Below are 27,809 nucleotides of genomic sequence, written 5' to 3' on the forward strand. Positions count from 1 at the left end.
TTTTTCTTAGAAAAAGATGATGTGTGTGTATTTCAAGAAACATCAGTATTGAATCCTGGCCAATCTATGATAAGGTATTTGGAAGGGGATTTTTGTTACATGGTAGAGTGTCTCGAAGAAAAAGATAACCATACAGGCTTCCACACTTTGAACTTTACAATGGTGAATTGTTCAAAAGAATGTGATATTGTAAGTATTTTTTCTAAGTCATTCTGGTACAAGTTCATTAATCTTAAAATGGCAGCTGTAGAATTTGAACAAGTAAATACTCTATAATTTAAAAATATACACTTGAATAGTGCTTTAATAATCTACTAATTTATAGTATAACTATATAATACAGTATCCTTTTCTTGTGTATAACCTTGAATTTCAGGAGTCTTATTTTCTATACACGGAGAAGGCGATGGCACCCCACTCCAGTACTCTTGCCTGGAAAAATCCCATGGATGGAGGAGCCTGGTGGGCTGCAGTCCATGGGGTCGCTACGAGTCTGACACAACTAAGTTACTTCACTTTCACTTTTCACTTTCATGCACTGGAGAAGGAAATGGCAACCCACTCCAGTGTTCTTGCCTGGAGAATCCCAGGGATGGCAGAGCCTGGTGGGCTGCCGTCTGTGGGGTCGCACAGAGTCGGACATGACTGAAGCAACTTAGCAGTAGCAGCAGCATTTTCTATACAGCTTGTTTGACCTGAGCTTTCTACATCTGCTTGATGAATCTTTTCTGCTAGGTGTAAAGGTTAACAACTACTTCACCTCTAATACAGCTATATTATTTGATGTGCCTCAAATTCAACCTTAGAAATGCTGACAGGTATTCTAAGGGAGCATAATTTTTGAAATTTATTGTTAATTGTAGGATAATCACTTTACAATGTTGTGTTGGTTTCTGCCATACATCAACATGAATCAGCCATAGTATGCATATGCCCTCTTCCTCTTGACCCTCCCTCTGAGAGCATACGTTATAATGGGAAGCACTTTCAGAACTAACTCATTAAAAATATCAGTACTGCTCTTGGCTAATTCAAATTATTATTACTATGCACAGCACCAGGTGTATACTCTACCTCCAAGTGATTATGATTGTTGTGGTACCTGCAAAAATATATCCTGCAAATTTCAAATGGAAAATGGAACTACAGTTATATATGAGGTATGAATTACTTCATCCCTAAAATGTATTCCTCTGGAGGGTCGCTCTCTGTGCTATTTTCTGAATAAGGTGTTCACATAAATTTGAAAAACCTCTCTCACACACACAGTATTCCACATACAGTAAGCACACCCACGTACAGCACACTTGCAATACACAAGACACAGTTAACATTTTAAAGTCCATGATTCCTTTGGCGAAGGAGCATATTTAACTGCTTTCTCAAACGTGTTTTATCAGAGATCCTTACTTTTCTCCCAGATGTTAGGAATGGGCTTTGAGAAATGTTGATTTCTAATCATTAGAACAAAAGAAAAGAGTGTTATTTTATTCACTCATTTGAAATGAAGCATTTTAACAAGTCTGAAACTCAAGATGTTAGTACTTCATTAGTTCAGGTATTGAAGACTTCAGTGGGTAAATATAAGAAAAGATTTAAAATATTTGAAAATTTTAAAAAGAAGATTTCAGGAATAATGAATGCTGTATCACATCCTTCCTCAATATAATAATTATTCAGAATTCTTCCATTATCTTATAATAACTCTATGGAGGTTTGCAGACTGACCTACTCTTTCTCATTTTTTAGAACAGAAGAAGGGAACCATGTAATTTTAATACAATTATTGGTGATGTCATCAGATTTAGGAGGGTCACAAATTCTGATTATAATTTGCATTACCTGAGGATAGTCCCAATTTATTATTGCTAATCTTAAGTTTTTTCCATTAATAGTTTAATTATATGGAGGTATTATTTATGGTATTCTTAATTGTAGAATTGTATTCTTAATTGTAGAAATGGAATTAACTATATACCCAAAAGAAAAACAGATTTCTCCAATCCTGTGCATTTTACTAAGTAAGAAAAAGTTAACAGTTATCTTATTTTATAACAAGGTAACATATGCTTGTTGTCTGTTTTATAATTATGTATAAATAGTGTTATTGATTTAAATAATGTTGATATTATTTATCTGTTTAATCATAGCAATATTTCTGCTTTATATTATATTTTTTAAAGAGGAAGTCTTGAAAAAGCAAGCTTATAAAAATGATGAGACAGGTGTCAGTGACAGAAAATGAATCAGAGGTTACTTGAAAATATATAGTAATGTGGGGATTTTAGTAAAGAGCAACATGAACTCTACAGATATCAATAATCCAGGAACTATTGGTGTATATAATCAGTATTCACAGTGATAATCCTGATATTTAAATAAAAGATTAAATTATGTTTAGAATATTTATTGTGAACACAAGTAATATAGGTAAATATTCATCGAGATTGTTATAATAACTCTTGGCTCTTTCAAAGATAAGTTTTATTTATCTAGAAATCTAATTCCCATGGAACAATTAATTTTGGATTCCATATAAATTAGAACATACTATTTGAATTGAATATTAGAATTAATATTTGATTTGAATGTTTTATCTTCTTTTAGACCTGGACTTGTAGATCTTTTCCAGCTGAGGGTCATAGAGGACTTGAAGACATTTATAAATTAAAATAGAATCCACAGAAAAGGAAGCTTGTCAGAATTTTTGCTGGTCCACAAGGAATCTTCAAGTCAGAGTTTGACTAACATTTTAAAATTCAGGTTATAAAAAATATATAGACTAACAATTACAGCCTAATAGTTATATTATAATTAGTTTCAGCTGATTTTATTTGTAAATAGGAATTCTGAAATCAGGAGTGAAATAAACAGTTACTATCTTAAAATTTTGTTAAAGAATAGGGATACATCTTAAAATAACCAGAAGGTATAGAAAACCAGAACTATGGGTGAATAATCACGATCATCCAAAGATTTTTAAATTTTTTGTTGATAAGGGAGTAGAAGAAAAAACAAACCAGCCTCAAGTGAGGAGTCATACTAACTAATATGATTTGTTGTTTTATAATTAGTGAGGGAATATTAGAGCAAGACCTTTGACACTTGGCCAAATTAGATAATTAATTTTGTAGTAGAAAAAGACGCTGAGTTGCTTCTTTCCTCTCTATTGTTTTGCTCCACATTTACATCTCAGTTCTAGTATGAAACCAAACATACCCACACACCTGCCACGTACTTAGATAAGTTTAGGTACAGCTCCAGACAGACATATTATGTCAAAAGAAGCTCTCTAAATCTTGACTTTTAATTCAGTAAGATAGGAAACATTCTGCTTATGAAATATGGCAGATTTTAATAAACAAACAGAATCTCTCTCTTTTATTTTTAGGAGGGGAGCACCTGGCACTATAATTGTACAACATTTGAATGTGTTAAGACTGATGAAGGGGCAATGATTCTTAACTACACTATGGTCTGTCCACCTTTTAATGAGACTGAATGCAAAATGGTTTGTACTTTATTATAGCTAAGAAAATTTAGCATTAAATATAATTTTTAAAATGCACATTAATATGTTTTCCAAGGTCATGCATACATGTTTTTTTTAATTTTGGTAAATGTTTTATTTCCATATATACATAAAAGCTTGATTATATTTCCTGTTTGACAGTTTGAGTTGTATATGGCACTCCAAATAATTTTGACTCTCCCCGAATGGACATGATACTCTCTCTGGGTTTTTAATATGTAGACTAAAGGATTATTGAAAAATCTTTTGATTAGCCGACTTAGCCTCTCTTTCAATATGGATTAATAAACTACTGGATCTGAACTTGGTCAAGTTTCTCTTAAACCCACAGCAGATTTTTGATGTCATTTGCTTTTCAATGCATGCTGGTTTAAGGGAGGCCATAGTTTCTCTGAGCATGGGCCACTGTGAAGCTCAGCTTACGCTGGAGCATAGCTGATCCTTCAACTTTGCTCTTCCAATTCCTTGTCTCCCAGCTGGGACAGTAGATTTTTGAAAGTCACATAGTATTTTAAAAAGATTCTTTGTAGCCTTAATTATTTAGGAAATAATAATCCCTAATGAAAAGTAAACTTTACTCTGTTGTGTGAGGCAGTATTTTTCTTTCAGTGTAAAGAAATAGCATGATTTCACTGATTGTTTTCAACATGTGCCCTTTTAGTGATGATGGTTAGCTAGCTGGCTAAATAACAAGAGACAACATGTACCAAGGTAATAGAATTTTAGCTCTTTAAAGAATCTTACACATCATCTTATTTCACATATCCATTTTTATAGAATATATTATTCTTTTATTTGAATTATAATTAGCGGGTTACTAAAAGCAATAAGGCAATTATGGTAAGAATTCCAAAAGATAATCAATGAAATTTTCTTAATTTAGCCTTTGGCAAGAGACAGTCAGAAGTAGAAGATTTGTTTAAAATAATAAAATATTAGCGAAAAAGAGATATCATTTTAAAATTCAGTTATATTCAGGAACTCAGTCTAGTCTTAAAAAGTAGTTTATTTAAAGGAGTCTAAAAAATACACTGATCTCTGTTTAGAGTACCTCTCGACTTGGTAAGAAGATCTTTTGTTTTATTTTAAATGTGTTCTTTTAAGTAAGTTAATCTTTTTGCACTCTTTTTCATATTACTTATGAAGAAATAACAATTTTTTAAAAATAATTTAAAGTATCTGCTCCTAATTTTAAAAATAAAAATTGTTATTAGATATAGTTGTTTCAATCCTTTTTCTATAAAAGTCTTTATGATATTTAGTAAATATATTGAAAAATTAGTTTTTTATTTCTAATCTAGGAGGAAATGACCAAACATTGAGTTTAACACTATTCCTTCTCTCATCCTAGAATGAAGGGATTGTGAAGCTTTATAACGAAGGCTGTTGCAGGATCTGTAAGTGAGGACAAATTATATACATTAATTTTATTAGTTTTAATTGTTCAGATTATGATTTTTCTCGTAAGATTCACTTATGTTGCAATGAGAGAAATGTCTTTTTTAATGTATATTATTTGAATGTTTTTATGGCAAGTGGTTGATTATTTTGTAATTTAGTCTTTATTTTCTGGAACATAAATACAGTTTTTAATTTAGGTGAATTTTAATCTAAATTTAATTTAAATATTAGAAATGTCTTTCTTGCTGCATTTCTCAAAAGGTATAGCATAGAATTTCAGTAGGGTTTAAGTTTAAAAAGTGCTCTATGGTCAAATGTGCTTCAAACTACACAAAATTGTTATGAGATTCCAATAAGGACATAGTATGATATTTTCTAAACCTATTTGAACAAATCTGTGGTTCTGTATAAATAATACATTTGAGAAATACCAATTTAGTGAGTTATATTTAAATAATATGTATATAAAATATCCCATAAATATAAACTCATATTTATATATAAATTTATATTTACTTGAATTATATGGCTTATTTCATAGTGCTTTATAACGTCCTTTGAAGAGTGTTCAAAGTAGAGGAAATGGCAAAGTGCAGTCATAGCATAGGGGTGAAAGTAATAAAAGAGGATAAGGACATTAAAGTCATGTTAAAGATGAAATAGAATAGAGGGGTATTTGTGCAATTTTTATTTGTATGCTTAAGAATTTATTTTTCACCTACTCGTGAGTTTATGTCAAGATAAAAATAGAAGTGTTAGAAAACTTGGCATAAACAGTAATTTTAATATTGTTTAGAGAAGCTTTTGGGAAAAAGACTTCACGATTCAGGTTAATAATGCCATTGTGTAGCATTGGATTCTTAGTCACAAGAATTCTATAGCCCCATGTTCTATAGCCTCATTAGAGAAGTGAGCATAGTTACGTTATCTGAGGGCAGACAAGGGAATATCTGTTTGACTGACCATATTACTACTATTGATTGTCAGCCACACACCAACAGTCTATTAAACCCATTGCAGATAACACTGCAACCAGTCTTCACCACAGTTCTGGGAAGTATGTGGGGAAATAGGTATGATTTCCCTTACAGTTGAGGAAATGAAGGTTCAGAAAAGTAGATTACACTCATAATCAGTGATAGACTTAAGTCTCTCCAGTGCCTGGTCTCAGGATCGTTCAGTTTGGCCCAGCTCCTTAAGTTGCAGAATCGTAACAAGCTGCCTCGTTTTCTCTACACATCTCTTTCTGATGTGTAAGAACCTGTGAAGTAGTATCTGCTTTGGCATCAGAGAACCCCTGTCTGTAGTCTTTGCTTTTGGGTGACCAGGCTTTATCAGAAAGACTGCAGATGTTGGCTGTTATCATAGGTACTATGCTAAACGACATGTGTTACAATTATAAAGATACTGAGAAATGAATAGAAAATGGCTCTCGGCACAAACAAATTCAGTCAACTAGGATGTCCCAGTATCATTTATTGAATGAATGGACATAAATTTTTGTTGAGCGCCTCTCATGTAGCAGACACTCTTATAGGTACTGGGACTATGATAGAAGATGAAACAATCTCTGCCTGCTTAGTGCATGTTGTCAACAAGGGGAGGAAACAATAACTGGTAAATATACACCATTACGTCAGGTACTGACAAATGGTATAAAGAACAACAGTTAAGAATACAAGGGATGGAGAGGGAGGGGAATTGGGTTGTTCATTTAAGTGGGTGATTAGAGAATGCCTCTTTGATGAGGTGTCAGTTGAGTAGAGACTGAATGTCCTTGGGAGCCAGCCGGGAAGAGAGAAGGGTGTTCAAAGTGGAGGAAGTGGCAAAGTGCTGTCACAGGAGTTAAAGTGATCGGAGAGGATAAGGTCTTATAGGTCATGTTAAAGATGTTTCTTTCTTGACTAGTCTTTCTTTTAAAACTTGTATGACAATTAAAGTGTTAATGAAGTAACCAATGCGTGAAAGCATCGTGAGACACAAAACAGCTTGCCGTCTGTCACCAACACTGAGTCTCAGGCCATGCTGTAGTTGGGAGGTCCAGGAATGAGAATGACCACGTATAAGAGACTGTTGTTCAGTTGTTCAGTCATGTTGGACCCTTTGAAATCCCGTGAACTGCAGCACGCCAGGCTTCCCTGTCCTTCACCATCTCCTGGAGCTCGCTCAAACTCATGTCCGTTGAGTCAGTGATGCCATCCCACATACATCTCATCCTCTGTCATCCCCTTCTCTTCTTGCCTTCAATCTTTCCTAGCATGAGGGTCTTTTATAATGAGGCAGCTCTTCTCATTAGGTGGCCAAAGTTTTGGAGCTTCAGCTTCAGCATCAGTCCTCCAATGAATATTCAGGATTGATTTCCTTTAGGATGGACTGGTTGGATCTTCTGGCAGTCCAAGGGACTCTCAAGAGTTTTCTCTAACACCACAGTTTAAAAGCGTCAATTCTTTGGTTCTCAACCTTCTTTATGGTCCAACTCTCACATCCATACATGACTACTGGAAAAACCATAGCTTTGACTAGACCTACGTTTGTCAGCAAAGTAATGTCTCTGCTTTTTAATATGCTGTCTAGGTTGGTCATAGCTTTTCTCCCAAGGAGCAAGCATCTTTTAATTTGATGGCTGCAGTCACCATCTGTAGTAATTTTGGAGCATAAGAAAATAAAGTATGTCACTGTTTCCCTCATTTCCCCATCTGTTTGCCATGAAGTGATGGGGCTGGATGCCATGATCTTAGTTTTCTGAACGTTGAGTTTTAGGTCAGCTTTTTCATTCTCCTCTTTCACCTTTATCACGAGGCTCTTTCCATTCCTCTTTGCTTTCTGCCATAAGGGTGGTGTCATCTGCATACCTGAGGTTATTGATATTTCTCCCAGCAATCTGGATTTCATCTGTGTTTCATCCAGCCTGGCATTTCACATGATGTAGTCTAGATGTAAGTTAAATAAACAGGGTGACAATCAATATACAGCCTTGACGTACTCCTTTCCCAATTTGGAACCATCCATTGTTCCATATCTGTGTCTACCTGGTGCTTCTTGACCAGCATACAGGTTTCGCAGCAGTAAGGTAAGGTGGTCTGGTATTCCCATCTCTTGAATTTTCCACAGTTTTTGTGATCCACACAGTCAAAAGCTTTAGCATAGTCAATGAAGCAGAAATATGGTTTTCTGGAATTCTCTTGTTTTTTCTATGATCCAATGGATGTTGGCAATTTGATCTCTGGTTCCTCTGCCTTTTCTAAATCCAGCTTGTACATCTGGAAGTTCTCAGTTCACATACTGTTGAAGCCTGGCATGGAAAACTTTGCTAGCATGTGAAATGGGTGCAATTGTGTGGTAGTTTGAACATTCTTTGGAATTGCCCTTCTTTGGGATTGGAATGAAAACTGAACTTTTCCAGTCCTGTGGCCACTGCAGAGTTTCCAAATTTGCTGGCATATTGAGTGCAGCACTTTCACAGCATCATCTTTCAGGATTTGAAATAGCTCAACTGGAATTCCATCACCTCCACTAGCTTTGTTCGTAGTGATGCTTCCTAAGGCCCACTTGACTTCACATTCCAGGATGTCTGGCTGTAGGTGGGTGATCACACCATCGGGGTTATCTGGGTCATGAAGACCTTTTTTGTATAGCTCTTCTTGCCACCTCTTAATATCATCTGCTTCTGTTAGGTCCATATCATTTGTGTCCTTTATTGAGCCCATCTTTGCCTGAAATGCTCCCTTGGTATCTCCGATTTTCTTGAAGAGATCTCTAGTCTTTCCCGTTCTGTTGTTTTCCTCTGTTCTTTGCACTGGTCATTTAGGAAGTTCCTTGTGTGCACCAGGACCAAGGGAAAGAAGCAGTGATCCCCACAAGAGACTGAGCCAGACCTGCCTTTGAGTGTTTGAGTGTCTCCCGCAGAGACACAACTCGGTAACGACCTACTGCAGGGACAGGGGTTCTGGCTTCAACAGACCTGGGAGACACTGCGTGTGCCAAAACTCCTCTTGGAGATGGTTGCCATTAGCGCCACTATAGAGCTGCTGAGTAGACGACCCATAAACTGGAGAACAGTTACACCAAAAAAGTTCTCACACTGTTGCAAAAGTTGTAGGGCCTACAACAGATTTCCCAACCTGGGGATCTGGCAAAAGGACTGAGAACCTCCAGGGAAACAGATTCTTGGAGGGCACAAACAAAACCTTGTGCACACCAGGACCCAAGACAAAGGACCAGTGTCCTCACAAGAGACTGAACCAGACTTGCCTATGAGTGCCTGGGAGTCTCCAGCAGAGGTGTGGGTTGACAGTGGCCTGCTGCGGGGTCAAGGGTACTGACTACAACAGTCTTAGGAGCAGCAGCGTGCTGGCATAAGTGCTTTTGAAGGAAATCACCATTACCTCCATTACCCCATCAGCAGAAAATTGGATTAATTTATTGACCATAGCCTTGCCCACCCGAGCAAGACCCAGTTTTCCCCACAGCCAGTCCCTCCCATCAGGAAGCTTCCATAAGCCTCTTATCCTCATCCATCAGACGGCAGACAGAATGAAAACCACAGTCACAGAAAACTAACTGATCACATTAATCACAGCCTTGTCTAACTCAGTGCAACTATGCCATGTAGGACCACCTGAGTTGGACAGGTTATGGTGGAGAGTTCTGACAAAATGTGGTCCACTGGAGAAGGGAATGGCAAACCACTTCAGCATTCTTGCCTTGGGAACCCCATGACCAGCATGAAAACGCAAAAATGGGAGACTGGTGGAGGAGACATAAAGAGTTTGGGGGAAAACCAGTGTGTGCTCTTGGAGTCAAGTGCAGAAAGTGTATCCAGGAGGAAAGACTGATGGATTGACACAAATGTTGCTGAGAAGTCAAGTAGCAAGAGAACAGACATAACCTTTGAATACAGCAACCGAAGGTCATGGATGACAAGAACAGCTTAATTTCAGGCAATCTTGCTACCCATCCATACTTCAACCAGAGTAGCTTAACTTTTATATACTTCACATCTTGGGATTTCATACAAGCATTTATTTTAAACAACGGTTTTGTGACTAAACTCACTTGAAGATTGGAGCTCTAACTCCAGTCTTTTGCAAACAAGGAAACTCAGCAGAATGGTTTAATGGCTTTCCTAAAGTGACAAAGTGAATTCTTAATAGTAACAGAGTGAGATAAGAACCTTGGTTGTTTTGCATCCTGATTCATGGATTACATCCACTATCATATAGCATTAAATATATATTATTGGGTATATTATCAAGTGATAATCCATCATGCACACAGAGGCATAATAATATATTACTTCATATAAGGCATTTTCATTAGAAATTGTGATATCATTTCAGAGCCATAAAATCAAGTATGAGTCATCCATACATTTCAACATGGTTGGTAACAATTCAGTTACATTTATGCATAATTTTATATTAATATCCATTAAGATAAAGTGACCTTAAATCTATCAATTTATATTTTAAAAGAGATTTATATATGTATGTATGCCTTAATTATGTACATGTATATTTACCTATATATAACATGGTTGATTTTTTTATATATAATATTAAAATATATGCTGAACACACAGATTGATGTTAGCATTACTCCATGTGTAGAATATGTTTGATTTATGATCATAATAATTATTGTAAGACAATAAGGTAAAGAGAAAAATATAAGGCTAGAAAATATGTGAGAAAATCTATTTAGAAATTGAAAATAAATATTGAACATAAACTACATAAGAGTAAAATTTCAACTATCTCATTATAGAAATATATTTCATATAAATATATGTTTTCCATTGTAAATATATTCATGTTTAATTGAATTAAGAAACAATTTGACATGAACCTTTGGATGAATAAATACATTCTATATTTTATCAGGTAAACGAGAAGAAAGAATATGCCAGAAAGTGATTATTAAGTCAATTATAAGGAAGCAGGACTGTATAAGTCAAAGCTCTGTAAGTGGATAAATATAATTTGTTATGTAAAGGGTCTGTGTCTTTCCAGAAGTATATGTGTGTCATCACTGGTAAGTTTGTAAGCAAACAAAATGCCAACACTTAAAATATTTAACTTTGAGATTATCCCTACATTCTAATAGTGAAATATTCTGTTTGTGAAGAAGTATGAATTTATTCTTGGCATAAATAATCAACAGTTTTGAATGATGATTTCAATCCAGAGAGATGGAAATTTAAATCTAAATATACTTGACCACATATTGTCTTAAATATGCAATTTTAATAAGCAAAAATAGTCTTATGTCTAAGTTTGCCCACTTTTATAAGACCTATATGATTCTGTAGTCTACTTAAGAAAGTGAAAGTGAAAGTGAAGTTGCTTAGTCGTGTCCGACTCTTTGCGACCCCATGGACAGTAGCCTACCAGGTTCCTCCATCCATGGGATTTTCCAGGCAAGAATACTGGAGTGGGGTGCCATTTCCTTCTCCAAGAGATCTTCCTGACCCAGGGATTGAACCCAGGTCCCCTGCATTGTAGGCAGACGCTTTACCGTCTGAGCCACCACTTAGCTGTGATATAATACAACTCAAATAGAATCATTAGATTGTGATTAATACATTCCATAGATCTGTCTAGTTATGTGTGCACATTTCATACTTTGAGTTGTGTCACATTGCCATCTTGGACAGTCAATATGCTACCTTCAGTTCAGTTCAGTTGCTCAGTCATGTCCAGCTCTTTGCAACCCCATGGGCTGCAGCACACCAGGCCTCCCTGTCCATCACCAACTCCCGGAGTTTACTCATTCTCATGTCCATTGAGTTGGTGATGCCATCCAACCATCTCATCCTCTGTCGTCCCCTTCTCCTCCCGCCTTCAATCTTCCCCAGCATCAGAGGCTTTTCAAATGAGTTAGTTCTTCTCATCAGGTGGCCAAAGTATTGGAGTTTCAGCTTCAGCATCAGTCTTTCCAATGAATATTCAGGACTGATTTCCTTTAGGATGGACTGGTTGGATATCCTTGCTATCCAAGAGACTCTACCTTAATGGAATCAATATCACTGTTTTAAAAGTTTTAAGACATTTTCCTCATTGTCTCTCCTTACAGATAAATGTTGCATCTTGTGATGGAAAATGCCCATCAGCTACCATATATAACATCAATGTTGAGAGCCATCTGAGATTCTGTAAGTGCTGCCGTGAAAACGGGGTGCGCAACTTGACTGTGCCACTCTATTGCTCAGGCAATGGCACTGAAGTCCTGCACACTCTCCAAGAACCTATAGACTGCACGTGCCAGTGGAATTAAACTCTGGGTTCCAAGAACTCTATGCAACATCGTAAGGTCAAATGGAGCTAACTTTTATCAGCTCTTTTTAAGGCACCTGGCAGATTTATACTGTTTAATAATATGTATTTTTCAGACTCTTGGATATGGCAGTTTAACACTTGCTGCAAAATCTATACAATTTCCAAGAAATATTAGGTTTATTGATTTAGTCTATTTTACAGAATCAAATGAACTTAAGGTGTTCAGCTGAAATTCTATTATGTATATAACTGCAACATGAAATTATATTCTCTTCTATTAGAAAGTTGTTTTGCAGGATTCTTTCAGTTTCACTCAATTTTTATTTGTTTTTGTTTTTTAAAAGTCTGCCATAAATATTAAAATTAAGATACTCTTTTATTGCTAGTGTTTATTCTGGCAAGTGTAATCAGCTAATAGTGACAATTTTAATTTGGATAGTCATAAAGAGCGGTCTGCTTAGAGACAGATCATAGAACAATAAGATTTTAGATTATTTAAATTGAGTGGACATTAAGGATATAATTGCAAATTTCCCTTAGTTTGCGAGTTTATCACATAGCCAGAGAAGCTGTGTGACTTGTACAAATTCGTTTGGTATAATAACATAATGAATTCACGTTAACAGTTGGATTAAGTCTACATCTTTTATCTTCCAGCAATGTGTTCTTTTCTTTTGAACAGTATGGTAAGGTGTGTATCACAGAACCTTTTATTCTTAAAGAGTTTGCTTTACCTAGAATTAAGAATTTTAAATTCAGTGCCTTTAGAAAAAGGAAAAATGCCACACGTACATATGTATATATATCCGTATAATAGTTACCTGAATAATAAGGAATGGGGAAATATAGCATCAGTTGCTAAATAGAGGAGAGAGATCTTGGGGTTTTATTTTTATTTTTTTTTTACCATTAAAACTGTTTTAAAATAGGTTGTTATTATTTAATGTTTAGTTAGCTATTTACTGTCTCATAGATGTCTGGTTTTTGAGATGTATTCAATATTTGCCTAATTATTGAAGTTGCGTGCTATTTTTCTGTTCATGTTGCTGTTTTGCCAATGAAGGATGAAATAAAGTTGTTTGAATGTATTAATGATTCTACAGTGGAATTCTGTACTTTTTAAATACAGTAGATTATTGACATTTACAACGAATATATTCTGAGATTTTTACAAATCTCCCAATTCTTTGCCACTCATAATGTATAATTATATTTGATTTTATCTGTAAAAAGGACAGAATGCCCCACTTAGTATGATTGTTGTGAGGATCAAATGAAGTCAAACATCAGTGAGGGAACCGTAAAACTGTACTGAAAAGCAGATGTGGGAGCCTGGTGGACTAGGCTGAGCTAGGTGATTTGGTTCCATTTCAAAATCATGCTACCCAGAAAAATTACAACAGGTTAGATATTTTGGGGCCTCCGAGGTTACTTAGAAATGGATAAAAGAATGAAATGCACATTGCATCTTCAAAGCCCCTGTATCTACTGTATATAAAAATTGATTGTATCTTATTTGTGCATAATAACACTTGGAAGTATTCTGTCTAAGACACTAACATTTCAATATTTGTTGACTCTTGTTAACATCTAGACTGAATCAAATGTTTTTGGTTAAAATATGTTAACACTTTGCCTAAGGGAAACTGTATGAACCTCAAATGAGGCACATAATATTGTATATTGTCTACCATGATTTCTTTATTTTCATGTTCTGTTAAATATTTACTATTATATTAAAATACTTAATTATATTTAAACACATTTGTGGGAAAAAGGGAAACCTTTTCCTAGGACTTCATAAACAGTCTAAATACAACAAACATATATTGACTACCTTCTATGTGCCAGGCACTGTTCTAAGCTCTGAGAATAAGGGCAATTTAAACAGACACAGTGCTTACCCTCATGTCACTTACAGTCTAGTGAGAAAGTAAGTATTGGATAAATAAGCACGCCTGTGGAGAAAGTGCATGAAGGAGAACCCCAAATTCTAGCTCAAGGTGGCCATCAGGGCAGCAGAGGGGGTACAAATAGACTTTCCATAAGTGGTGCTGGGACAACTGGATAGTAATCTGAATAAAGAGATGTTAACTCAGGGTCGATGCAGTCTGAGCTATGAACTTCTCCATGCAGAACAATATATTTTTTGACTTTTGATCTATATCTGTATTGTATATTCCTCATGCTTAAGTTAGCTATAAGTATAAAGGATCTTAGAAAAGAACAGTCAGGAAAGGAGACTGAGAAAGGATAGTCACAGAGTTTGGAGTTGAGCCCAGAGCCTCAGTGAAGCAGCCACAGAATCCAAGGAAACAGAAGGTTGCACAAAGGATTGGAGTTATGATCTGTCAAATGATGATGAAGAGTCATTTGATTTATAGAAATGGAATTCATTTGTGTTTCTTATTACGAACAAAAGCCAAAATGAAGTGGTGTCTTAGTTTGGGCTGGTATAATAAAACAGCATAAACTGAACGACTTAGAAACAACAGGCATTTATTTCTCACAGTTCTAGAGGCTGGTAAGTCCAAGATCAAGGTGCCAGCAGATTTGGTGTCTGGTAATGGTCTGCTTCTCCGTTCAAAGACAGCAGTCTTCTTGCTGTGTCCTTTCCTGACAGAAGGGTTAAAGGACTTTCTGGTCTCTTATAGAAGGACACGAATCCCACTCATGGGGGCTCCACTCTCATGTTCCATTCACTGCCCAAAGGGCTCACCTTCTAATACCATCATATGAAAGGTTAGTATTTCAACATATGAATTTTGAGGGAACGTAAACATTCAGCCCATTGCAAATGAGTTGAAAGGTGCTGAGTAGATGATTAATTGGACTCTGTGCACGGTTCCTGATGTACTCATGCCTGGATTCGGTCAGATACATGCTTATGTTTCTGCAGCTGCTGGCGCTGAACCCACTCCCACCTCCATGGTAGTTTCTCCTCCCAGACAGCCTGGAGCACCTAGGCAGGAACAGCGCAGCACCTGTGCCGTGGGTCCAGACTTGTCCATGCGCCTCCTTGCCATATTCTGACCACTGTCTCAGTCTTCTGGGGAGAAAGGGCTGCATCCTTCCCCCATGCCTGCCATAGGGGATCTGCTTTCTCCCACCACTTAGGAGCCTGGAAAAAGCACTATGCCCCCTGATCACCCCGAAGAATTGAGAAATGCAGCCTGGGGAAAAAAAGGAGGAATTAATACTCTGTGGAATAAACTTTGAACAATGAAGGACAGGTCCAGGAACCAGCAGGTAAACTGCTCACTGTCACTGCTCATCCTCAATGACTATTCCAAGATGTGTGGTTCTGTTTGGCCTTCCCAGATATATGTATGTTTTCTGTAAGCAGTGGCCTGCTCTATAACAACTGGACTTAGTATTAGCTTTTGTTTCTCTTCTGTCTCACTCTCCTTAAATCAGTTCCTTGAAGAGTCTTCTTCACTTCAGTAAATAACAACTGTCAAACTACATTAAAACTACAAGTTGTGATTTATAGCTCTTTAAATCAACAGCTTTTGATTTACTGTCATGTTGGAAAGAAGAGTAAATAATAAACTCTCATATTGTTTGTAGGAAAAAAATATAAAATATGCATATGAATAATTTCTATTTGTTATTCTGCTGGTTTTTCTTGCTGCCTCTCCTGATCTGACATTAAATTAAGCATATTTTTTAATTTCTTTAAGGATTTTTAGTGGTAGCAATCTTGAGGAAAAAAACCAAAGCTGGAGTTAGCATGCTGCCTTACTTCATGCTAGAAGATGAAAATTCATCAAAAAACTAAAAATAGAACTACCATATGAACCAGCAATGCCACTGTTGGCTATATATCCTAAAAAAATGAAAACACACACCAGAAAAAATAAATAACCCAATCAAAAAGTGGGGAAAAGACCTAAAACAGACATTTCTCCAAAGAAGACATCAGTTCAGTTCAGTTCAGTTGCTCAGTCATGTCCGACTCTTTGCGACCCCATGAATCGCAGCACGCCAGGCCTCCCTGTCCATCACCAACTCCCGGAGTTCACTCAGACTCACGTCCATTGAGTCAGTGATGCCATCCAGCCATCTCATCCTCTGTCATCCTCTTCTCCTCCTGCCCCCAATCCCTCCCAGCATCAGAGTCTTTTCCAATGAGTCAGCTGTTCGCATGAGGTGGCCAAAGTATTGGAGTTTCAGCTTCAACATCAGTCCTTCCATTGAACACCTAGGACTGATCTCCTTTAGGATGGACTGGTTGGATCTCCTTGCAGTCCAAGGGACTCTCAAGAGTCTTCTCCAACACCATAGTTCAAAAGCATCAATTCTTCAGGGCTCAGCCTTCTTCACAGTCCAGCTCTCACATCCATACATGACCACTGGAAAAACCATACAGATCACTAATAAACACATTAAAAGATACTCAGCATCACTCATTATTAGAGAAATGCAAATCAAAACCACAGTGAAATACTGTCTCACACTGGTCAGAATGGCCACAATCAAAAAGTTTACAAACAATGAATGCTGGAGAGGGTGTGGAGAACAGAGAACACTCTTACACTGTTGGTGGGAATGCAAACTAGTACAGCCACTATGGAGAACAGTGTGGAGATTCCTTTAAAAATTGGAACTAGAACTGCCATACAACCCAGCAATCCCACTGCTGTTTATACACACAGAGGAAACCAGAGTTGAAAGAGACACGTGTACCCCAATGTTCATCGCAGCACTGTTTACAATAGCCGGGACCTGGAAGCAACCTAGATGTCCATCAGCAGACGAATGGATAAGGAAGTTGTGGTACATATACACTATGGAATATTACTTGGCTGTAAAAAGGAATACATTTGAGTCAGTTCTAATGAGGTGAATGAAACTAGAGCCTAATATAAAGAGTGAAGTAAGTCAGAAAGAGAAACACCAATACAGTATATTAATGCATATATATATGGAATTTAGAAAGACGGTAATGACAATCCTATATACAAAGCAGCAAAAGAGACACAGATGTAATAACAGACTTTTGAACTTTGTGGGAGAAGGTGAGGGTGGGATGATTTGAGAGAATAGCATTGAAACATATATATTACCACATGTTAAATAGATGACCAATGCAAGTTCAATGCATGAAGCAGGGCACTCAAAATTGGTGCTCTGGGACAACCCGGAGGGATAGGACGTGGTGGGAGGTTGGAGTGGACTTCAGGATGGGGGGACACATGTGCACCCATGGCTGATTCATGTAGCTGTATGGCAAAAACCACCACAATATTGTAATTATTGTCCAATTAAAATAGTTAATTTAAAAAAAATGAAAACTCATATTTGAAAAGATACATGCATTCCAGTGTTCACAGTGGTATTATTTACAATTGCCAAGTTATGGGAACAATCTAAGTTTCCACCAACAGTTGAATAGATAAAGAAGATGTGATACATACATGCAATGGAATACTGTTGTTGTTCAGTCATTCAGTCATGTCCGACTCTCTTGTGACCCCATGGACTGTGGCTTGCCAGGCTCCTCTGTCCATAGGATTTCCCAGGCAAGAATGCTGAAGTGGGTTGCCATTTCCTTCTCCAGGGGATCTTCCTGACTCAAGAATCAAACTTGAGTCTCCTGCATTGCAGGTGGGATTCTTTGCTACTGAGCTACTTGGGAAGCCCACAATGAAATATTACTCAGCTGTATGAAATTCTGCCATTTGGAACAATATGTATGGACCTGGATGGTATTATGCTTATTAAATGTTGGACAGAGAAACCCAAACACTGTATATTATCACTTATAGGTGGCATCTAAAGAATAAAAGAAATGAGCAAAGATAACAAAACAGAGACAGACTCATGGATATAGAAGTCAAACTAGCAGTTACCAATGAGGAAAAAGATAATGGTGGAGAAGGAAATGGCAACCCACTCCAGTATTCTTGCCTGGAGAATCCCAGGGACGGGGAAGCCTGGTGGGCAGCCTTCTATGGGGTCGCACAGAGTCGGACACCACTGAAGCGACTTAACAACAACAACAACAACAACAACAACAAGGAGCTAAGAGGTACAGCCTACTATGTATAAAATAATAAGAAACAGGAAGTAATATGCAGCACAGAGAATAGAGCCAATATTTTATAATAAAATTTAAATTAAACTATAAAAATATTGAATCACTGTGATGTACACCTGAAACTAATATCAGTTCAGTTCAGTTGCTCTGTTGTATCCAACTCTTTGTGACCCCATGGACTGCAGCACGCCAGGCTTCCCTGTCCATCACCAATGCCCAGAGCTGGCTCAAACTCATGTCCATTGAGTCGGTGATGCCATCCAACCGTCTCATCCTCTGTCATCCCCTTCTCTTCCCACCTTTGTTCTTTCCAAGCATCGGGGTCTTTTCCAAGGAGTCAGTTGTTTGCATCAAGTGGCCAAAGTATTGGAGCTTCAGCTTCAGCATCAGTCTTTCCAATGAAAACTCATCCTTTAGGATGGACTGGTTGGATCTCCTTGCAGTCCAAGGGACTCTCAAGCATCTTCTCCAACACCACAGTTCAAAAGCATCAATTCTTCAGTACTCAGCTTTCTTTACAGTCCAACTCTCACATCCATACCTGACCACTGGAAAAACCAGAGCCTTGACTAGACAGACCTTAACTGGCAAAGTAATGTCTCTGCTTTTTAATATGCTGTCTACGTTGGTTATAACTTTTCTTCCAAGGAGCAAGTGTCTTTTAATTTCATGGCTGCAATCACCATCTGCAGTGATTTTGGAGCCCCCCCAAATAAAGCCTGTCAGTTTCCACTGTTTCCCCATCTATTTCCCCATAAAGTGATGGGACCAGAAGCCATGATCTTCATTTTCTAAATGTTGAGTTTTAAGCGAACTTTTTCACTCTCCTCTTTCACTTTCATTAAGAGGCTCTTTAGTTCTTCTTTGCTTTCTGCTGTAAGGGTGGTGTCATCTGCATATCTGAGGTTATTGATATTTCTCCTGCCAATCTTGATTCCAGCTGTGTTTCATCCAGCCCAACATTTTGCATGATGTACTCTGCATAGAAGTTAAATAAACAAGGTGACAATATACAGCCTTGATGTACTTCTTTCTCAATTTGGAACCAATCTGTTGTACCATGTACAGTTCCAACTGTTGCTTCTTGACCTGAATACAGATTTCTCAGGAGGCAGGTAAGGTGGTCTTGTATTACCATCTTGAAGAATTTTCCACAGTTTACTGTGATCCACACAGTCAAAGGCATGGCGTAGTCAATAAAGCAGATGTTTCTCTGGAACCCCCTTGCTTTTTCAATCATCCTTTGGATATTGGCAATTTGATCTCTGGTTCCTCTGCCCTTTCTAAATCCAGCTTGAGTATCTGGAAGTTCATGATTCTCCAAGCCTGGCTTGGAGACTTTTGAGCATTACTTTGCTAGTATGTGGGATGAGTGCAATTGTACAGTAGTTTGAGCATTCTTTGGCATTGCCTTTCTTTGGGATTGGAATGAAAACTGACCTTTTCCAGTCCTGTGGCCACTGCAGAGTTTCCAAATTTGCTGGCATATTGAGTGCAGCACTTTCACAGCATCATCTTTCAGGATTTGAAATAGCTCAACTTGCATTCCATCACCTCCACTAGCTCTGTGTGTAGTGATGCTTCCTAAGGCCCACTTGACTTCTCATTCTAAGGTGTCTGGCTCTAGGTGAGTGATTACACCATTGTGGTTATCTGGGTCATGAAGATCTTTTTTGTATAGTTCTTCTGTGTATTCTTGCCACCTCTTCTTAATATCTCCTGCTTCTGTTAGGTCTGTATCATTTCTGTCCTTTTTTGTGCCCATCTTTGCATGAAATATTCCCTAGGTATCTCTAATTTTCTTGAAGAGATTTCTAGTCTTTCCCATTCTGTTGCATTGATCACTGAGGAAGACTTTCTTATCTCTCTTTGCTGTTCTTTGAAACTCTGCATTCAAATGGGTATATCTTTCCTTTTCTTTTTTGCCTTTAGCTTCTCTTCTATTCTGAGCTATTTGTAAGGCCTCCTCACACAACCGTTTTGCCTTTTTGAATTTCTTTTTCTTGGGAATGGTCTTGATCACTGTCTTCTCTACAGTGTCACAAACCTCTGTCCACAGTTCTTCAGGCACTTATTCTATCAGATCTATTCCCTTGAATCTGTTTGTCATTTCCACTGTATAACTGTAAGGAATTTTATTTAGGTCATACCTGAATGGTCTAGTGGTTTTCCCTACTCTCTTCAATTTAAGTCTGAATTTGGCAATAAGGAGTTCATGTTCTGAGCCACAGTCGGCTCCCAGTCTTATTTTTGCTGACTGTATAGAAACTAATATAATATTGTAAATAAACTATACTTCAGTAAAAAATAAATTTTATATTCTTAAACTTTTTCTGTAGTTAAAATTATATATACTGTATAGTATCATATTCCGTTAAGTAAATATTACAATTTGTTTAACCAGTCTATAATAGGTACTAAATTTGTTTCTAATTTTCTATAATTTAAATACTTATGCATGAAGTGCAACTGAGGGATCAAACAGGATCAATGTGCTGACGAATTTTCCATGTCTTTCCTTATTTGTCTTTCACAACTGCTGAATCAACTTATTCCTCCGACAAGAAGGTTATGAGTTTGTTTTTATTAATCCTTTATCATCATCCACACTAGATAGCCACCGAAATTAGTCCTTGTTGATACAGTAAGCAGAAAACGTCTGTTCACATTAGTATACATGTCTGTGTGTGCTGCTCAATTCAAATATTTTTCTTATTTTATTTCTTAGCTTGTCAATTTTTTTCTTTTTCCATTTTCTTAGTGGTACTTTCACAGTGTGCCTATCAGAAGAAATAATTTGACAAGCTTTAACTTACCTGTCCCTACCTTTAAGGTTGTAGTATAATTAATATACTCTGGGATTTGGGGTTCCACTTAAAAAAATTGTTTTCATTAATAAAACAAACCTCTTATTCATGTCAGTTTTAAGAGATGAATCTGCATAAACTACTCATATATTCTATTCAATGAAGTTGGGAAAAAAAAAAAGAAACAGACCTGTACCCTAAGGCTCTGATACTCAAAAGGAGAACAGAGGCTCTCAATGGGAGTTGGGAGGTCACTGAGCTTTTTCTAGGCTGTTAATTACCATACAGTGTTTCAAGATTAACATTCACAGGACACACAAAATAACACGAGTGAAATCTAGATCTCTCAACAATTTCTTCATGTTAACCTATTGAGAACGTGTGTGGTCACAATACATAGAGAATAAGCAGGACTCTGATCAGAGGGCCTGGAGCCCAGGTGGATTAGGATTCACATCTATGCTAATATTGCCAGGTAGGCTCTCTGTCATCATTTTACATTTTGGTCCCTGTATGAAAGTGCTCATCTGATGGGCGAGGACATGCTGAAATCTGACTCAGCTTCCTCAAGCCGGGTCATGAACCCTCCATGATAAGAGGCTGTTTCTGCACAGAAGATGAAATTCCTTTTTGTTTGCACAAAGGCACCGGCCTCTTGCCAAACCAAACACTCATCTTTGGGACTGCATCTTTCTAGAGGGAGGGGCCTGTTTCTAATAACTCCTGAGGTAAGAAAAGGGAGGCATTTTCTAATCCATCCATCAGACATTGTGCCTTTTTCTAATATACCTGCCATTCAGTTCAGTTCAGTTCAGTCACTCAGTCATGCCCGACTCTCTGTGACCCCATGAATCGCAGCACGCCAGGCCTCCCTATCATCACCAACTCCCAGAGTCCACCCAGACCCATGTCCATTGAGTCGGTGATGCCATCCAACCATCTTATCCTCTGTTGTCCCCTTCTCCTCCCGCCTTCAATCTTTCCCAGCATCAGGGTCTTTTTTAATGAGTCAGTTCTTCACATCAGGTGGCCGAAGTACTGGAGTTTCAGCTTCAACATCAGTCCTTACAGTGAACACCCAGGACTGATCTCCTTTAGGATGGACTGGTTTGATCTCCTTGCAGTCCAAGGGACTCTCAAGAGTCTTCTCCAACACCACAGTTCAAAAGCATCAATTCTTCAGCGCTCAGCCTTCTTTATAGTCCAACTCTACTTGCCATTAGTAGGCACTTTTTGATAATTTGCACAAAGGTTAGCATCTCTCTGTTCCCAGCTTTCATTTCTTTCTAATTAAGTCTTAAAAATGGCTATATTGCTTGAAATGAAATCTTGCCTCTAGATCTTTGGGGGAAAAAAAAATTCAGAGTTTTTCACTAATGACTGCTAATTTGAAGGCTTGAAGTTCTGGCTAAAATATTATATTATTAGTTTATCAAAAATGTTATCTATTACCAAAAATACAGAGGTTAGCAAACCTTGAGAAGATGTAAAGAAAATTATGTCTCCTGAAAAGTATGGAATTTAAGTTTCCCGCCTTCTCAAATTTATTTTGTGTCAAAATTATGTGTCTGTTTTTTCTATTAAAACTGTAAACATATATAAATACATTTTAGTTTGTAACCCAATTTAATAGTTCTATATGTAAGTAAACTGTGGCGGATTCATGTTGATGTATGGCAAAACCAATACAATATTGTAAAGTAATTAACCTCCAATTAAATAAATTTATATTTTAAAAAATCCTTACCATCAGTGTCAGTGGCTCCATTATTTAATTCTTATGTTTGATTTATTTCTTGGCTGTTTAATTTCAATCTCCAAGTTATTTTTCTCAAGTACATGGATTGTATATCTTCCAACTTTTTACTCACAGGGTATTTATGACAGCTAAGATCTTGGGCTCGCAGACAAAGTACAAATTCCAATACTAACACCTTCTTTTCCTGTGATTCTAAGTAAATTTAACAATTTTGCACTTCATATTTTTCAAATTTCTTACTGGGCTAGTGTAAGGCTAATGGAACTAATGTTCGCAATGTACTTATTATCTTTTAAAAAGGATTTGTATATTAGCTGAGTATAAAAGTTAGAGGTTATAGTTTGCTTTCAAACTGTAAGTATTGTTTTACTGCATTTAGACATTGAGTGTTGCAAAAGAAACATTTGGTTCTAGCTGATATTTTGTTCTATCATGTTTCTTTCCTTTTTTCTTTTGAATGATTGCATATGAAAATTTTCCTTCAAGTTTTGAATTTTGATAATGTGAAAATGTACATAGGCATGATTTGTTGGTATTCTTTTGGATGTTTTGAAATCCTCCAGTATTCACAGAATCCTTTTCTAAAATTCACAAGAAGTATTTCTTCTACTGCTGGTATATTTTTATTTGTTATGCTTAACTTTAATCTGGTTTTATATTCAGGAATATGAATTATGTGTATGCTGTTTCTCTTACACTTGTGACATTCCTCTCATATGTCATAATCTATTTCTGTTTTTGCTCTCCATAACTGTAGAGGTTTTCAGGCTTTTCTTCCATAGTAGTTACTCATACTTGCTGTGCTTCCATCACCATGGATTATAATTCTATGAATACATTTTTAGTCTCCTTGCATTTATTCTTATCAAATTCCCCTTTTAACCTCCTTTAATGTTCAGGTTGTTTTCTATTTATACCACACCATTATTTTCCTCTCAATACTTTTCTCTATATTTCTGTGAAAATCATGTCTTTGCAAGCTTTAGAGAAAACCCAAACTTCCCTGATTTTTTTTTTCCTGAATTTTGCAACAGGGTGCTTGCACTCACGAGTCTGTTCTTCCTGTCATTATTTCTTACAATGGTATTCTTTGAAATATTTTTTCATAGTTCTCATAGCTTATTTTCATGTCACTTTTGCTGTTTAATAAACAGCAAATAAATTATATGGATTGCCCTTTGTTGTTGCTTAGTCACCAAGTCATGTCCGACTCTTGCGACCCCATGGACTGTAGCCCGCCAGGCTCCTCTGTCCATGGGATTTTTCCAGGCAAGAATACTCCAGTGGGTTGCCATTTCCTTCTCCAGAGGATCTTCCCAGCCCAGGGATAGAACCTGTGGTTCCCGCATTGGCAGGCAGATTCTTTATCACTGGGCTACCAGGGAAGCTCCATGGATTGCTCTCTATTACCACTTGAGGAATAGCGAAAATTTTCTTCTCCTATTTCCAGCTAAGTCAAATACAATTTCACTTCCCATGTTCTAGCTGGTATTTCCTAATATTTCTCAACTGTGCAGAAGTGACAACTCTTCCTTATATACTTTCATGCTTTTCTGATTGCTCAAATTATCAAAATTCGTGAAAAGCTACAATTTTATTCTTTCACAACAACTGTTTTTGTTGTTGGCCATTGTTCTTCATCTATGCTGTTTATTTTGTGATGGCCACCCATAAAATACTGATAGAATCTGTTGCTTCTTGAGAGCTACTATGTCTGAATACGTATAGAAAGACCAGAGAGACAGTTAAAGGAACTTTAACTACTTTTGAAAGATGCAGTTTTGTAATAATATGGCTCCTGAACAGTGTTTGGTATTTATAGATCTCAAAACCCTAAGTTTAGGCATAGGAAATGGGAGAGATGTAAGTTATTTCCTTTCCTTTCTCCTGGGAGATGTTGGTCTATCTATAATAACAGAATTTCTTCTGAAATCAATTTTGTTCTGTTAAACAATTTCAGTTTGTGAATTTTTGTTTTTATATTTTTGTTTCTTCCCTGTTTAGAGAAACATTAGTCAGGGATACATTAAAGTGCTGGTGAGACACCATTTTAAACTTGAAGATCCATTTAAATATTTTTTATAGTGCCCCAAATTTGGAAACACCTTAAATAATCTACAATACAGTTTGGATTTTGTTTTATAAGTTATGTGATATCCATAAATTGGATTATTATGCATAATTCAAGGCTATATTTTCATAAATTCTTTACTGAAGCAGCATGTTTTGTGAACAAATACAATATATAAAAGATAATTTCAATCTTTCTGAAAAGATATATATGCATTGCACAAATGATATCTTGGGAAGAAACAGATAAGTATGTTGAACACTCATTATCTTGGGCTGATGGCATTATGGGTAAATTTAAGGAAAATTATGGTAAATTTTCCATGTATACAGAGATATATACATCTTTTTTATACATCTGCATGCCAAAAATTTATACAAAATATATGCTTCTCTTTAAAAACAAGTGTTTCTTTGGGGATTAAAAAATAGATTTATTTCTAAAGGAAAAAGTGAAATCTTAGAAAAACAACTTTGGTAGATAGGATGAAAAAATAAAAATTACCCCAAAGAATAAATTTTATTACTTAAGCAGCGCATAAAGAATTCTACTCATTCTTTGCACTTTTCTTTAGAATTAGGCATTTTGAATAATATAAACCCCAAACAAATATTGTAACACTTAATAGAAGAGAAAAATTGAAAACTGGTTTGTTAAAGGAGTAAAGGAGTCTCTACTCTAATTCATGTGGAATTTGTGGCCCATATTTTAAAAGAATGATGTTTATTTATATTAAAAGAGAAACTCCCACCAGCCTTTCAAGATTTACTAATGTGGTAATTGCTCCTCTTCACTTAAGAATTAGAAAACACTGAGGAGGACCACTGCTTATGTCTATCATTGTCAAAAAATGACCATATTCAGCAGCTTGATTTTGGCTAAAATAGCAGGCATAGCCTGTGTGTTTATGTGCCACATGAAATTGGAACAGAACACTGCATTTTCTCCTCATCTGTGATGAACACTTATTTTTTGTGTCCTTCCTTTCCTGGATTGGAACTATACCATAATCATATACAATACTTTTTGCACTCAGATCTTATCACTGATTATACTTTAGCACAGTACAACCTCAGAAAGCAAACAGCAACTTTACACAAAATGTTTATACAATTTTGAAAAGATGTCTTAAGGAAATAAACTGACTATAATATTAAGTTAAAAAACACTTAGCCCAATATATAATTATTCAATTAGGAGAATAGTACAATAAAGTCAACATTTAGAAAATGATTTCCTAACTTTAGAAAGTACATAGGATATACATGTCTTGGACTTGTACTAAAGGTAGTACCTAAATGTCTGTACTTTTTTAGTTATATTCATTTCCTTGGCCTAGCCACAGCTGCTCTAAATTATATCAAATAAGGCAAAATTAATTATTTAGTCAATGAGCAAGGAGATCCTAAAGCTCTTTTTGTGATTAATGGTTAGGAGAACAGACTCCAGCATAGACTGGGTAAATTCCAGTGATGTTATTTACTAATCTGGGAGCACGAGCAATGGCATGAGTGCCAATCCAGTAGATTCCTTCAAAGAATTTAAGATAACCAGACTCTGAGGTGGGCGAGAGAGAATGAAATGCTGGGACTTGAATGCATTAGTCTCTGCTTCCCTTTCTCTGCCAGCTTCATCTCTCCCAGGTTGCACCCAAGGTTGTTCCACATGCAACTTTGATAACTGCATACAGCCTTGACCACACAGCTTTGGTGAAATGGTCTTTATTATGTTTGTTGACAAGGATAAATGGACATCTGCCTCTGAGCTCTAGTTAGGAAATCCTGTGCAATGATTGGTCAGGCTTGCTTATCAACCCGTTGATTACATTGACCACTGGGTGTGAATTAGCTTTCTATTGCCAAGAAATGAATTACCAGAAATTTGGTGGCTTGAAGCAGAATATTTATTAACTGACAGTTTCGGAGGGTCTGGAGTCTGGACAGGGTTTACCTGGGCATTCTGCTCAGGATCTCACCAGGCTGAAATTAAGTTTTTAGTTGGAGCTGTGATCCATCATGTGAGGTTTAGGGGCCTCTTCTTCCAGGCTCATTCAGGCTGTTGGCAGAAATTAAGTTCCCTGTGATTGCAGAAAACTGGGGCCTGTTTTCTTGCTGGCTGAGGCCTGGGGCACACTCTCAGCTATTGGAGGTGCCGCTATGCTCTATCACTTGGCCTTCTCACATCTCTGCTGCTTACTTAAGAGCCAGCAGGAGACTCCCTCTTTGTTCTGCTAAAATCAAGTCTTGTATAATGCAACACAGTCGTGGAAGTGACTGTTACAGGTCCCATCAACCAACAGGGGAGGGGGATAGTAGAAGATGTGACGACCTGGATCTGAGAATATTAGGTGTCTTCCTAGAATTCTGCTTACAGCAAGGCTTAGAGTATTATGCTTGGACCAGCCAGGATCGCTGGTCATCTCTATGAACTTACAGAGCTCTGTCATCCTCTACTCTCCTAGAAAGAGGGGCTAATTTATCCAGCTTAGAAGATTTAAGTAAGGATGCCTTTATGTTGGTCATTAATTTTTTTCTCAACTTTTTCAAAGTGTAAGGATAATGGACCTTCTCCTTTGGATAAAAAGCCCTTGCAGTAAGTCAGGATTTTACTGTGTGTGTCCTTTCCTTTCCCTCCATCTAAGATACTTTCTTCATCAAAGCTTCTCAGTAAAAGTTTACTGAACTGAATTCATTACATATATTAAATGTGTTGATAATCTCATTTGGAAATAAATTCCCACCCATCCTGGCATGCTTGTTAACAAATCTAGTAGGAAAGCCATAAACTTCATGAACCAGACTTCTGAACTACTTCACAACCACCCCCATCCTGGAGATGAAGATCCTTGTTTAGTTCCATTCCTCAACATGACATTTTCATTGTTTAGTCCACACAAATGGATATAGAGAAATATAAATT

The 27,809-nt window shown here is 36.8% G+C and overlaps 1 protein-coding gene across 4 annotated transcripts in view; it reads left to right on the top strand.

Annotated features, from left to right (window-relative positions):
- OTOGL (otogelin like) overlaps positions 1-13,298 on the top strand; it is a 166,528-nt gene extending 153,230 nt beyond the window's left edge. For 3 of the 4 annotated variants that reach the window (XR_011255829.1, XR_011255830.1, XM_069584122.1), the window contains 6 exons: positions 11-189; positions 1,056-1,160; positions 3,392-3,511; positions 4,884-4,929; positions 10,816-10,895; positions 12,008-13,298. Coding sequence is in view for 1 of the 4 variants with exons in the window: in XM_069584122.1 (XP_069440223.1) it covers positions 11-189; positions 1,056-1,160; positions 3,392-3,511; positions 4,884-4,929; positions 10,816-10,895; positions 12,008-12,208 (731 nt within the window). In the remaining 3 variants the exon portion in view is untranslated. The remainder of the gene's footprint in view (positions 1-10; positions 190-1,055; positions 1,161-3,391; positions 3,512-4,883; positions 4,930-10,815; positions 10,896-12,007) is intronic. The other variant, XR_011255828.1, reaches the window with a different exon arrangement.
- Positions 13,299-27,809: the final 14,511 nt, after the last annotated feature.

This window comes from Ovis canadensis, chromosome 3, assembly GCF_042477335.2.
Source record: "Ovis canadensis isolate MfBH-ARS-UI-01 breed Bighorn chromosome 3, ARS-UI_OviCan_v2, whole genome shotgun sequence".
Taxonomy (NCBI): Eukaryota; Metazoa; Chordata; class Mammalia; order Artiodactyla; family Bovidae; genus Ovis; species Ovis canadensis.